This window comes from Pogona vitticeps, chromosome 10 (genome assembly GCF_051106095.1).
Source record: "Pogona vitticeps strain Pit_001003342236 chromosome 10, PviZW2.1, whole genome shotgun sequence".
Classification (NCBI taxonomy): Eukaryota; Metazoa; Chordata; class Lepidosauria; order Squamata; family Agamidae; genus Pogona; species Pogona vitticeps.
The window spans coordinates 2,332,171-2,345,733 of NC_135792.1; the positions used below are offsets into that span (position 1 = coordinate 2,332,171).

The 13,563-nt window shown below is 45.5% G+C and overlaps 1 protein-coding gene across 4 annotated transcripts in view; it reads left to right on the forward strand.

Annotated features, from left to right (window-relative positions):
- Positions 1-13,563, forward strand: part of ZFHX3 (zinc finger homeobox 3) — a 190,786-nt gene that overhangs the window by 131,968 nt on the left and 45,255 nt on the right. For all 4 annotated transcript variants that reach the window (XM_078380434.1, XM_078380433.1, XM_072980585.2 and 1 more), the window contains one exon: positions 9,447-9,681. In XM_078380434.1, the coding sequence (XP_078236560.1) occupies positions 9,447-9,681 (235 nt within the window). The remainder of the gene's footprint in view (positions 1-9,446; positions 9,682-13,563) is intronic.

The following is a 13,563-nucleotide window of genomic DNA, read 5'->3' on the forward strand; positions in this document are numbered from 1 at the left end:
GTCAGTTTGTCAGTATTCTCAGTTTGAGAATCATCTGCAATGACAAAAAGCCTTGCCAGATCATATTAAAAACCTAGTCTGGTCCAGCATCCTGTTTCTTCCATTGGCCAAGCAAGTAAGCTCACTCTGTCCTACTCTTGCCCTCCAGAACCTGGTGTTTGGTGGCAAACTGCATCTGATTCTGGAGGTAGGCTGAAGCCCCCCAGCAGAATTAGATATTGGTAGGTTTATCCTTCAAAGGACCTGATATGCTTAAACAGCCCTCTATGTTGGTATCCTTGTTACATCTTGTGTTAGCAAAGGCCACCATTTCTGAAAAAGCCCTTTCTTTTGCTCTTCTGAATTTCCCGCTATACAGCTGCACCCCAGATTCATAGAAAAGCATCACTGTTTTTGACAGTTTTATTTTAAACCTCTTCCCTAATGATCCCAAACCTCCAAAGGTTTGCACAGACCATTGCCCCAGCCAGTTAGTAATTAGACACTGAAAAATCAGACAACAGAAGCAGCATGTTTCAATAATATGGTCCTTTGGGTTACATGTGACGAATCTGCTGTGTGCAAAAATGGATTGCCATATATCATTGCCAGGATAAGAAACATCGCCAGTTGGCCCTTGTGAATGCAGATAGTAGGCGAGTGGTTCTATACAGTGGGTGGGTGTAGTCATCTGAATACTGTATATTTAAGCTAAGGGGGGATATTTTATGTTCTGTATAATTGATGGTCAATGGGAAAAGATTAGTGCTGAAGCAGACTGATATTAGACAGAGGTTTAAATACCTTTCTTGAATTAATAATTGGTGTTTTAGCTTAGTACTGTCCACTTTCCAAGGTCTTGTTTTCCTTTTAATGTAGGTGTCATAGATGGAACGTGAAGTCTCCTGTATGCATTCTGTTTTAGTTAGTTATATATTCTTTCCTTGTTCAAGTGATTACCCATTTCTATGGTAGGAAAGCTGGTGTTTTAGTTGTTTTCATAGCTCAGTCCTCAATAGCCAGAATGTCTGGTTTTGGCTGCCATCCCTGCTAAGGCTCTCCCAAGGACATGCTTCTGCCTTGATTGTTGTGAAAATAGTTATGCTTGATGTACAAAGGGTTTCTGATTTATTTATGCTTTATTCTTAGAATGCTAATGGCCACTCATTAATAAATAGTCTGTAGGCCTTTTTGGCTTCTGTACTAAAAGAAGGCTACAGCTGTGAGTTTTTGTGCATCATCCCCCCTTTTTTCCTGTAGGAACTTCTCTAAATTCAAGAGAATTAAATGCTTGATGAACATGTGTTCAGGCATTATAATTTATTACTGTATAATTTCTGTCCAAGAATTAAGGTGCACAATTTCAAATGACCTGGGACAAACAAAAGCCACCAGTAATTAACCATTGGAGGAAGTGGCATGTGGGGAGGCTCGGATTATTTCCCCCTAAGGAAAGCTGGTCTTTTGAAAGCTGAAGTAATGGCAGGCCAAATGGCCCTTGTTTGAAGCAGTGAAGCCCCCCAACCTTTTTGGCCTTGCAAGAATGAATGCCTTGCAAATGTCACTCATTTCAGTCTGCACAAATGTCTGACTTGTAGGATCTCAAAGCATCTGCTGAAGTAGTAGTCTTTCTCAGATACCCTTGGACCATAAGGTTCTGTGGATGTCTTGGTGTTCTGCCCTCCCCTAGTAGGCTACTCTTCAAGTCATCTCAGATTCCTTTCTGGAGTTGCTCTGCTTTGTGTTTCCTCGTTGATTGTTCCTTCAGGGCAGACTGTTTGGGCACAGGGCCATTTGCTTCTGAACAGCTGTGTTCCTGAGAATTGAAGGGATTGTTGAGTGCATTAGTAGAGTCTTACACAAGGTGTGGATCACGGGAGTTTGAGGAGGGGCTGGTATTGTCTAGGAAAATGGCTTTGTTGAGTGAAGGAAACATGAGTAGAACAAAGAGGTACAGCTAAGACTAGATTCTCCACACTCAACCTCATCTTCAGGCACAATTTCGAAATTGATGGAGAGATGAATTTGCTTTCTTAGTCTCTAATTAGCTCATGCAACTTACTTATTCCCAGAAGTTCTTTAGTAGAGAGCTTTGCCGAATACCCAAATGGCTATGTGTGTTAGTGGGACAGACAGCTTTTGTAGGAGGTGAGGTGATAAGCATTGCATATTGAGTAATACAGGCCTGTGCTGAGAATTAATGTAAACATTTTTCGAAAACAGGTGTTGAAAGGAGACCAGCTGGATCTCTGAAGCAACTTCAGCACTGAATTAAGATATCCTCTATGTGAAATCTTCCCCCACATTCCTGACCTCTTTTTATTGTCTTCAAAATACCAAAAGGGAATCTTCTTAACATAAACCAATAGAACAGTTGTGAAGCCAATTAAACACTTGACAAAGAACCACACACATGCTCAGATGTACTATTGTTCTTATACTTTCTAATGTGCAGTATTGTCTTGAAAGGATCTGAGAGAAGTGATTTTGAAACTGTTTTTTTCAAATGTTTTTTCTCCTGCTTAACCTGGATTCATTCTTTGGTGTAGAACTTGGTTTGCATTTGTTTGTTCCTATCTGTCTTATCTGGCTGAAAACCAAAGATTTCAGTTTTCTGTAAGTTCTCCCATTTCCGCATGATCTCTAGTTCGGCTCAGTGCATTATCCAGCAGCTGCAGATTCCAGGCTCTTAATGAAGAAATTGAAGATCCCAGGATTTGGTGCTGACCCTTGTGGAATAGATCTTGTTTGCTGCATATCAGTTAAATATGAGACCTCCAATGGTTTAGGGAAGTAGGACATTTTCTGATTTCAGGATAACCTGGAAAAAAGCACCTCAGTAGCGTCCAGCATGAGAATTGAGTTCATGCTAGCAAAATAGTGACAATTTGCCTATTTCTCTAGGCATGTGTCTGGATTCCCTTTCTAGGTGGGCTGCATCATTGTGGAGAGCTTTCCCATAACTTTGCAGAAGAGCAGAGGAGACTGATGCTGCCTTTAGTTCACTAATCTCTTTCTGAAATAAGGCAGTGTCCATGTGCACAGCTGGTCTCTAAAGCTGCCACAGCCACCTATCAAATGGATGGTGCTGGTGCTCTTTGAGATACATGCACATTTTTGGAGTTAGTATGTTTGCTCATTGTACTAAAAACACACCATCTCACAGCACATATGCACACTATGAAGTAAACTGTGAAACAGGAGGAAACTGGGAAGATAACCACACTAATAATTTTAACAGGTGGCTTCAAGTATCTTCACATTGACCGACTAACTGTAAATTTGAGTCTGGATTTGCCGATATGAAATAAAATTATGCCTTAAGAGTAATGGAACCAACAAGAGGAAATCTGCTTCTTGATTTAATCCTATGTGATTCTCTTCATCTGATATAACATGTGTTGTTGAACTGTCTGGAAGTAATGATCACAGTGACAATACAGTCTGCTTAATACCTGTACATCTGTAAATGGCCAGAAGGCCTAAAGAAGTAATTATAAATCTTTAGAGAGGAGAATTTCTTTTGAAATTAGTGGAGTATATTTGTTTGTTTTAAGGTGGAATGGGAATTTGCTAGAATGGTCAAATCCCTCTGGAAAGCTTGGAAGGTTGGAAGATTGAAAAAGGCAAAAATAAATTTTAGAAGAGACAGGAAGCAAAAAATGGCTTCCTTCAGAAAGTAAAAAATTCTGCCAAAATGTAAATAAACTGAAAGGTAAAGGTTCCCCTTGACATTTAGTCCAGTTGTGTCCAACTCTAGGGCATGGTGTTCATCCCTGTTTCCAAGCCGTAGAGCCAGCGTTTGTCCATACACAGTTTCTGTGGTCACATGGCCAGCGCGACTAGACACAGAATGCTGTGACCTTCCCACCGAGGTGGTACCTATTTATCGACTTGCATTTTTACATGCTTTTGAACAGCTAGGTTGGCAGGAGCTAAGACAAGTGACGGGAGCTCACTCCATCGCATGGATTCGATCTTACGACTGCTGGTCTTCTGACCTTGCAGCACAGAGGCTTCTGCAGTTTAACCCGCAGCACCACCACATCCCTATAAAAATAAACTGTAGATACCTACAAATTGGCAAGGCAAGGAAAGAAAGAATTTTGCAGAGTAATAGTTGAAGTAAAGTACTTCAGAAGTAAGAAGTTGGTCTTCTTTTGCACCTGTTTGTATAAAATGGTACAAAATTATTTATGATGGAACATATCGGGGGTTAGAGGTGCGGCTGTCTCTGTTGCCAAGGTGACTGAGGTGATGTTCCTCAACAGGATCCCTTTGTGCTCAGTTCACTGACTGGGAGGTTTGTGGTATTTGAATATGACTCCCCCTTTTGCTTCCTGGGTCTAATGGCATGTGCTCAGAGGAACATCAAGGCTTCTTTTGCAGTACTACGAGCAGTCTGTGTTTTCTGAAGAGAAGGCCATATCTGAATCCTGAGGAGTTTAGGGCCACTGTGCAAAATTTTCTTTCCCTTCCCTTGAGGCTCACACAGTACCCGGCTATATGCCCCAGAGTGAGAGTCCGGCCTATGTTTGCAAACTGGTTCCAGGCACCATTCCTTTCCGAAGGAGGCCTGGCAAGCTGCCCCCGGGGATGGCCGCTGCTTTGCTGATGGGGCTTCTGAGCTCTGCGGACAACTGTGTTTTGTGATTGCCGCAGGGGCCTCGTCGTGTAAGAAGCCCAATGAGGGTCCCATCTTTGGGAACGGCTGTAGTGAATGATGGATTATGTTGCTCTGGTGTGCTGTGTCGTTGGGGGAGCCTTGTCTGATTCTCTCTCTGCTACTTATTCCCTGTCCCTAGGGAGGAGGCTGTGCCCGTCTCCCGGGCCTGCCTGCAGAGCAGCCGCCACCTCGTTAAGGACTGATCCGTTTAGCTAGCCTGCTGAAGCCGGGCTCTAGCCTCCCTCTGGGCTTTAGCCCCTCCTCATTAAGCTGGTTGGGGCTATTGATTGGGCATTTGTGTTTGGAAGAGTCTTACTTACTCCATGCATTATCTTGACAGATTGATCAGACCTGATTGAGAACCTCTTAAAGGAACGAACAGCTGTAATGGGAAAGTTGGACTCTGTCATCCGTTAGGGTGATTCTGGGAGCGAGAGGAACAAGGCTGACATCTTGGAGCAATTGTATTTACAATTAACATGGCTGAAAACGATTGCCTCTATTGATCCCCCCTTCCTGCAATTACAGCCCCATTGTTTACATTCCAGCACTTCAGTTATAAAAAGGAAATTCAATAATTATTGCATTATTTAAAGTTAAAGTGCCACAGAGTTTGCTGGCTGTGCTTGCTGGTTGATTTAACGTTCAGTAAAATCTATGCTGAGCTTTCCATCTTTAGGCTGAGCAATATTGGCTTTTAATGAGGCTTCAGGGGTGGAGCAAAAATCCACCTGCTGGCTGTGTATGGGGGAGGGGATAGGTTATTTATGGGGAATCTGAAAGAGATTCAAAGCATCACATGGGACTGGAGGCTTCCACTGGCTGTAGGAAGAGGGAGAGGGAGCCACCTCCAGCCATTTGGCTGTTTCCATACTACGAAGGGCACGACAAAGCAAATGGAATAAGGACGGTCAACATTATTAAGCCATTATTAAGTTCACTGGAAGGGTTCAGGAGTCCTAGCTGCCATGGCAGCTGCAGCAAGTGTAACAGAGACTCTTCTGCTTACCTCTGCCTCTCTAAATGTCCGTAGGAATACTGATGGTCCTTTTGCTACTCTGGTGGTAGATACGAGTTTATGCCAACATAAGGAGTGTTCTAAAAGTCCATGAAATTGATCAAGCCTTATGTCAAAATATGCAGACAAGGAATATACACAAGGACAGTGCCAAAGAATGCTCCAACTACCATACTTTTGCAATCATTTCACACGCTAGCAAGGTTATGCTCAAAATCCTACAAGGTAGGCTTCAGCAGTATGTGGACCAAGAACTTCCAGAAGTACAAGCTGGATTTTGAAGGGACAGAGGAACTAGAGACCAAATTGCTAACATGCACTGGATTATGGAGAAAGCCAGATAGTTCCAGAAAAACATCTATTTCTCCTTCGTTGACTATGCAAAAGCCTTTGACTGTGCGGACTACAACAAACTATGGCAAGTTCTTAAAGAAATGGGAGTGCCTGACCACCTTATCTGTCTCCTGAGAAACCTATATGTGGGATAGGAAGCAACAGTTAGAACTGGATATGGAACAACTGATTGGTTCAAAATTGGGAAAGGAGTACAACAAGTCTGTATATTGTCTCCCTGCTTATTTAACTTATATGCAGAACATATCATGCAAAAGGCTGGACTGGATGAATCGCAAGCCAGAATTAAGATTGCCGGAAGAAATGTCAACAACCTCTGATATGCAGATGATACCACTCTGATGGCAGAAAGAGAGGAGGAATTAAAGATCCTCTTAATGAGGGTGAAAGGAGAGCGCCAAAAATGGTCTGAAGCTCAACATCAAAAAAACTAAGATCATGGCCACTGGTCTCATTACCTCCTGATAAATCGAAGGGGAAGATATGGAGGCAGAGATAGATTTTACTTTCTTGGGCTCCGTGATCACTGCAGATGGAGACAGCAGCCACGAAATTAAAAGATGCCTGCTTCTTGGGAAGAAAGCAATGACAAACCTAGATAGCATCTTAAAAAGCAGAGACATCGCGTTGCCGACAAAGGTCCGCATGGTCAAAGCTATGGGTTTTCCAGTAGCGATGTATGGACTGCAAGGAGAAGAAACCTATCAATTCTAAAGGAAATCAACCCTGAGTGCTCACTGGAAGGACAGATCCTGAAGCTGAGGCACCAATACTTTGGCCGTCTCATGAGAAGACTCCCTGGAAAAGACCCTGATGTTGGGAAAGTGTGAAGGCAAGAGGAGAAGGGGATGACAGAGGACGAGATGGTTGGACTGTGTCATCGAAGCGACCAACATGAATTTGACCCAACTCCAGGAGGCAGTGGAAGACAGGAGGGCCTGGCGTGCTCTGGTCCATGGGGTCACAAAGAGTCGGACATGACTTAACAACTAAACAACAAGAAAAGAATCTGTGCAGCAAATGTCTGGACTGGAAGTTGCTGAGAGGGAGACAGATTGCTTTGTGTGTCTTAATTAATTATGGCTCTTAGGGTGGTTGGCATAGTCTAAGAACCCTGTTTTTTTCAAGTCTCTCAGGCTGCCTTGTTGGAGATGCAAGCCTTTGTATTAGCTCTTATATTCTCTTCACAGAGTGTGTGTCAGTCTGTCCTTGCAAGGAACCCTTCTGGTCATTTGATTGCGATCACACCTGAAAAAAGGCCAAGAGCAGCAGTGAGCTCTGCACACCAGGTGGTGCTTTCTGAAGAATCTCTGTCCAGCAGTGCAGCTGGCCCTGTGAAGTTAGCTTCCATCCACTCCTTGTCATTCATTATTTCCTCAAGTATCTCGTACTTGAATCAGCTTCCTCGGCATTTCTCTCTCTTTTTCCCCCAATGTCAATTCAGTAGGAATTGAGGAAAAGCCAAGTTTTTCTTGGGTCTGTCCCATCTTTCTCAGACCTCAAGCCTTGTTCTCCACAGGACAATCTTTGACCTTCTCCAGCCATTGGTCTCTTCCCACTAAGTATCTCTAAGTGATCCAACATCCATGCCTGCCACCATGCCATCTTGTTGGTGTCAAGAGTTCTACCTTTTCTGCTTCATCCAGTCTTAGCTTCTAGAGAACTGAAGAGGACTTCAGTCCACAAAAGTCTGTGCCAAGTAAAATGTGTTTAATTTTAAGTTTGTTTCTAGTGCAACAGATCAAACACAATTGCCTCCTGCTCCATAGCATTTGATGTGTGGCCTCATTAGTTATACACACTGGAAAGTGTTCTGTAGATTTCTGCTGTCTTTGGGGAGAGTTTTCTGCAGCGGTGATTTCTGAAACCCTTCCGATGTTATTGCAGTGTCGACTTTCCGCTAGCCCCTCATGAGGCTCACCACAACAGATTTTTTTGTCATGAGGAAAACAATATTACTACAGTGTTAACTTTGTGTTGCATTCCTATCTCTGACCCCTCTCTTGGACAACTCCTCTGTCTAGCCCATGGCCTTGGTTGGATTGAGGGCATCCCGTAACAAGGTTGAATCCTCTGGGAGATTTCAGATCCTCTTGTGGGGGTTTTTATTAGAATGTACTTCTGTATGTTTCTGCTTTAAAAGTAAAGCTTTGACTAACCTTGATCAATATTTTGCATTCCATGCGTGAAGAACCAGATGTAAGAAGCGTCCTATTTTGAGGGGTGAAAGGTGGGGGCAGCAAGTGATGTGCCACTCCAGATTTATAGAAATAATCAATATGCCCCGTCATATGGTAGTTGGCTTTCCTTTGGAACTAATATGAAGCATATTTTTCTTAAAGAGGAATTTCTTGGTAATGAGACTGCTTGTCTGGCTTAGTCTTTTCCTGTGGCATTCTTCTGTCCACATTAGGCTGGGGAAGATCCCTTGTGGAGCAGCCTGTCTCCCTAACGTATGAGCTAAGAATTACAAGTTTGTTCTGTGGGCCAGCCCATCCCCTTTAAGGTGTGTGTGTATGCATGTGCGTGCAGGTAATGTTCATCTAGTCATTGTCACTGCTTCACCTGTTCTGAAGGCTGCATTATGCCCTTGCATCAGACAAGTGTGCCAAGTAAAGCCAGTAGTGGTGCGGCTGATGGGTAACCACATCGAAGCAGCTTTCTTTCCCTTCCATTTCCACTTCTGTACGATGTGCTTTCATGGCTCTGCCACACTACTCTCTTATGCCCCGGAGAGGCTGGGACTGAGAATTCTGTCTGTGTGGCTTGCAAGCAGGCAAACAGGGACTACTTATCCATCAAGGAAGAGGGTTGCTCAGCTGATCCCACCCAGTTTTCCCAGAGGCCTTTAGATTTCCCTCATCTAAGTGCGTAGAAATGTCTTGCTTCAGGTGACGCACAGAGTGAGCTCTGCTCTACCCACCTGTGTGCCACAACCAGTGACCTTTTAATGGACCCGAATACTCTTTGTATATTTTGCAACAGGTTGACATGACTGCTCCTTTGGAAATGCTTTATTACATGTTTGATTTATGTAGGCACAGCATGCGTATGTGTGTATGTGCTGGATTTCAACATGATTTTTAAAATATAAACTCTACAGAGCTTCTGTGCTGTAACTTGAAAGTTTTTTGTTGTTTTCTGTAGAGTGTCACATGGCTCAGGGTTTCCTTCTCTGATTCCAAGGTGGCTCTTAATAAAAATAATTGGACAGGTCTACTGTCTATAAGTCCCCCTTCTCTTGCCTTCCTTGGCACCTTTTTCACCCCCACCTCCAGGCCTTTGGGACTCTCGTTCAGTGTGATAAATGTTTGCTTTGGCCCTTGAGGGTCCCCTGGATCTTGGTGGGTTTCCCACTATGGCCCAGAGTGGTATTCTTCCCAGATAAATCCTTGTTTTTCACCTGTTCCTTTGCTCTGCTCTCTGCAGCACCTCCAGCACCATGAGAGTGGCGTTGAGGGGGAAAGCAGCTGCTACTACCACTGTGTTCTCTGCAACTACTCTACCAAGGCCAAGCTGAATCTCATCCAGCATGTGCGCTCCATGAAACACCAGCGAAGTGAGAGCTTGCGGAAGTTGCAGCGCCTGCAGAAGGGCCTTCCTGAGGAAGAGGAGGACCTGGGCCAGATATTCACCATCCAGAAGTGCCCAGCTCCTGATGCTGGTAAGTGGGAACAAGATCTGAGCACAGCTTTCCTCATCACACTGAGCTTTGTCTGATCAGTTGCAAAGGGGCGTGGGTATGTGTGTAATGCTGTCCCTATGTCAGAAGGCAAGCAGCTTGTTATTCTTTATTGCTACGTATTCCTCAGTTGCAGTTGTACCCCACCAGTCACCTGAAGGCAGTGTGCATGGCTTTGTTGCTCCCCACTTCATCCTTAACCATGTGAAGCAGCGAACTTGTTGCAGCTTTCTAGATACTTACTGACGTCCATATCCATAGAGGCAATACATTGGCCATACTCAAGTCTATCATTTGTCCAGCCTTGAATTAAAAACCCACCTGTCCCGTAATGTGCTTTGTGCCAAGATCTTATTGAAAGATAGAGGCCCAGTTGGAGCCCTCTTCTGCTGTAAAAAGCTTGTGGGAGAAGAGATCAGAGGTAGTTTTTCCTCTTAGTAGGTTCTTTGGGAGGTGTGTACCACACTCCAAACACATGTTGTGCTTCATGCAATTTCCAAAGTGAAGAAATGTTTGGGAATCAAACTTATCAGAAAGGCCAGTCAGCCTGGAGGGGGAGGAGGGATAGTAAATGGAAAATGCAGAGCTCCTTGGCCTAAATCAGGTCCACCTTTTGCTTGGTGCACTTTTTAAAGCACCCCTTTCTCTTTATCATTGTTCCGATGCCTTCTCTTACTGCCTGCCTTGATCCAGACAAGTGACTTGAGGATGGAAGAGAAGTTAGAAGAAATGGGTAATCATGGGCTGCCAAGCAAGACAGTGGTTAATGAATTGGTGACTTGGAGAGGCTGAGTCTTACAAGAAGAGCAGGTTGACTCAGAGGCAATGGAGTTGGAGCAGAGAGGGGCCTGCAGATAACAGGCTAAAGATTTTATCGGAAGTGGGGCAGGGAAAAAGGAATTCTCCGGTGTGGCCTTTGTGACTCTTATTGTGTGGGATTTTGGGTAAAATTGCTCAAGGTAAGACTGGTAAGCAGAGGAGGTCCGGGGCAAGGCTGGCTGAGAGAGAAGAGTGACTGCCACTCTCTCTTCATCCTGGCATTGCAGCTGCTGCTTGTTAAAGCACAGCTTACAAAAAACAAAATCTCTGCACTGCATTTTTTTTTAAGGGCCAGGGATCCCCCGTGCAGTTGCAGCTTGGCTTCCTTAAGCAGCTGTTCAGTCACGCAGGGATGTTGCATGTCTCTTGTGTACTGAATTATTACATATTTGCAAGGGATGTGTGTGGAAGGAAGTGTACACTTTCTCACGTGAGAGTGATACCAGCAATTGCGTGAAACAGAAAGGGCTTCATCTTCCCACTAGCGGCTAATTATGTTCTGCCTGCAAAGTTTGGCTTTCCTTTGCAGCAGAAAGTGAATTCTGATCAGAATCATGCCTCTGCCCTCAGTGCTTGATCTGCTTAGGCTGGCCTGGCTTGGGGCCAAGGCGACGGTTGGAGCCACAGAAGTAACCCCCCCCCCCAAGTATACAAATGTCTGAGGTGTGTCCGCTCCTTCTGGGCTTGGACAACAGGCCGGGCTCCTCTGACTGTGCGACTCGTTTGCAGGGAGGAGCCACTGCCGGGTAAGATTTATCCCCTCCAGTTTTGGCAGAGGGAAAGCTCTGCTTCTTTTGTTTTTGCAGCAGAGAGGGAGAGGAGCAGCTGTGCCTGGCTCCCTTCAAGGAGATTTCCAGTGAGGGAGATGCTAATCTCAACAAGATATGAAAGGCCTGGCCTTGTTCGTTTGCTGCACTGAACATTGTGGCAATCTTTTCTCATCAGGCCCCTTTGATGAAGCAAGAGAGGGGCTGGCGGGGGGGGGGGAGTAGCAGAAGCATCCCAACAGCCCTCTCGCACCCCACAAGCTTTGGTGAAACGAAAGCCCTCTAAGAGGAGTGGCTGTCAGGAAGGAAGTGGTTAGCAGGATTGTGGCAGCCAGAGTGAAGGCATGCTGCCGTCGCTGTGAAACGTGGCGGGAATCTCATAAACCTCCAGCTTGCTCCACCAGACACTTGTCATCAGTGGCTCATGGCTTTCATTAAGCAGCAAGAGAGGAAGCTCCAACTGCTGACTTGTTCCAGAATGTTTTCCTTGTTCGGCTGTATCCTAAACCCGGGAGGAACCACCAGCTGCCAGACTGCTGAGCCGAGAAGCTTGGCAGAGATTTGGGGTCCCTCTGCTGGCTGCTTCCCAGCATGAAAAGCATTCTTCCTGCTGCTGATGATGATTTTTTTTCCCCCTCCAAGTGCTCCTGTTACTCAAGAATAGCGTAGAGACAGCCTAGCTTTTTGTCTCTTCTGGTCTCCCCCCCCTCCTTTTTTTCCTCCCCCCGCCCCACCCCCTGAGATGAGACCTGATTGCCGTGTCCAGGCAAAGTGGCAGGCCAAGTAAAACATTTGCCACCTTTTCTCAGCTTGGCATTAGCCGTAGGCACAGAGCACAGCAAACCTGGGATCTGCCTTGTCTGGCTCCTGCCTTGGAGACTTCTCTTGGAGCGTGTCTCCCCAACTTGACCCATAGCAGCCCACACCAGTTGCCCATCAATCAGTTTGAACTAAGTAATGCTAGGGAGCAAGTGAGATAAAGTGTTTGCAGGCCCCGGCTGCTGTGCCCTCTCTGTTGAACCTTTTTGTTGCCTGTGGCTACTGACTCTCCCACGGTAATGCCAGGCCACGCTGCAGGGACTGGGCTGGCATCTGGAATCTGAATCTCGGCCTGTTTTGCTGGCTGGAGCCTGATTTCATCCCGAAGTCTGACGTTTGCATGTCGGTATTCTTCAGTTAGTGGCGCTCCATCACAGGAGCTTCAGCCACCTTCCTTCCTGATGCCTCAGCAGGCTCCAGGGGGGAGAAAATGAGACTTGGTATACCTTTTCTTTATTTATCTTCTGCATTTTAAAACTACCCCATGGGTAAAACCCTCTGGGCACCACACAACCTGTTAACTAATTACAATGGTTTTATATGTTGGGAAAACTGAAAGGTGAGGGGTTTAAAATATTGTGGAACTTCAACAGCTGCCAGATTTATTTTAGTGTGAGCCTTTGTGAATCAAAATCCATTCTTCAGACATAAGCTGGGCAAATACATGCCCTTTAGATTTCTTCCATACGAGGGCCAGGATCTCCTTGCTGAAACTCTCCCCCCCCCCGCCCCCTTTCTCTATACAGAAAGCAGAGTCTTGATTCCTTGGCCCCTTTCTGCTTCCCCTGTTGGTTTGTTGCTGGGCCGCTTTTGGCTTGTCTTTCGCCATCGGCCTGTTGCTTGCTTTGCTGGCCCTGCCTTTGTGGTGGGACAATGGTGTTCATTCCAGCCTTTGCGGGCTGGCGGGCGGGGGAGCAGCGATGCTAGTCTGTTCCACTTCACTGGTACAGCTGCCTCTGCTTTCCAGGCCACCTCCCGAGGGCTCTCTTCTCCTCTCCTTCCCTGGCTGATGCAAGGATTCTGGGGAGGGGAAAGGTCATGCTTCAGAATCTGTTGGTATTTGTGTGTATGTTGTGCGGTGTGATGTGGGGGCAGAGGGCGAGGATGCCTCGTGGTCCTCTTTACATTTAAAAAAGAGGGGGTGGCCATCCCCAGGTCTCAGAATGCTCACTCCAAGCCCTCCGTGCTGGGACCAGGGAAGGGTTAATTTTCTCTCTCTCTGTCTCTCTCTCTCTCCCCCCACCCCGAACATGGCGCAAGACGAATGCCTCGCATAACGAAAAACTCGCAAGACGAAAGCGTTTTGTGATTTGGTTGGTGACTCACAAGACAAATTTTTCTATGGTCGTGCTTCGCAAGATGAATAGGAACGCATTAATTAAATTTCAATGCATTCCTATGGGAAACCGCGCTTCGCAAGATGAAATTTTTGCAATACGAAATGACTCATAGTCATATT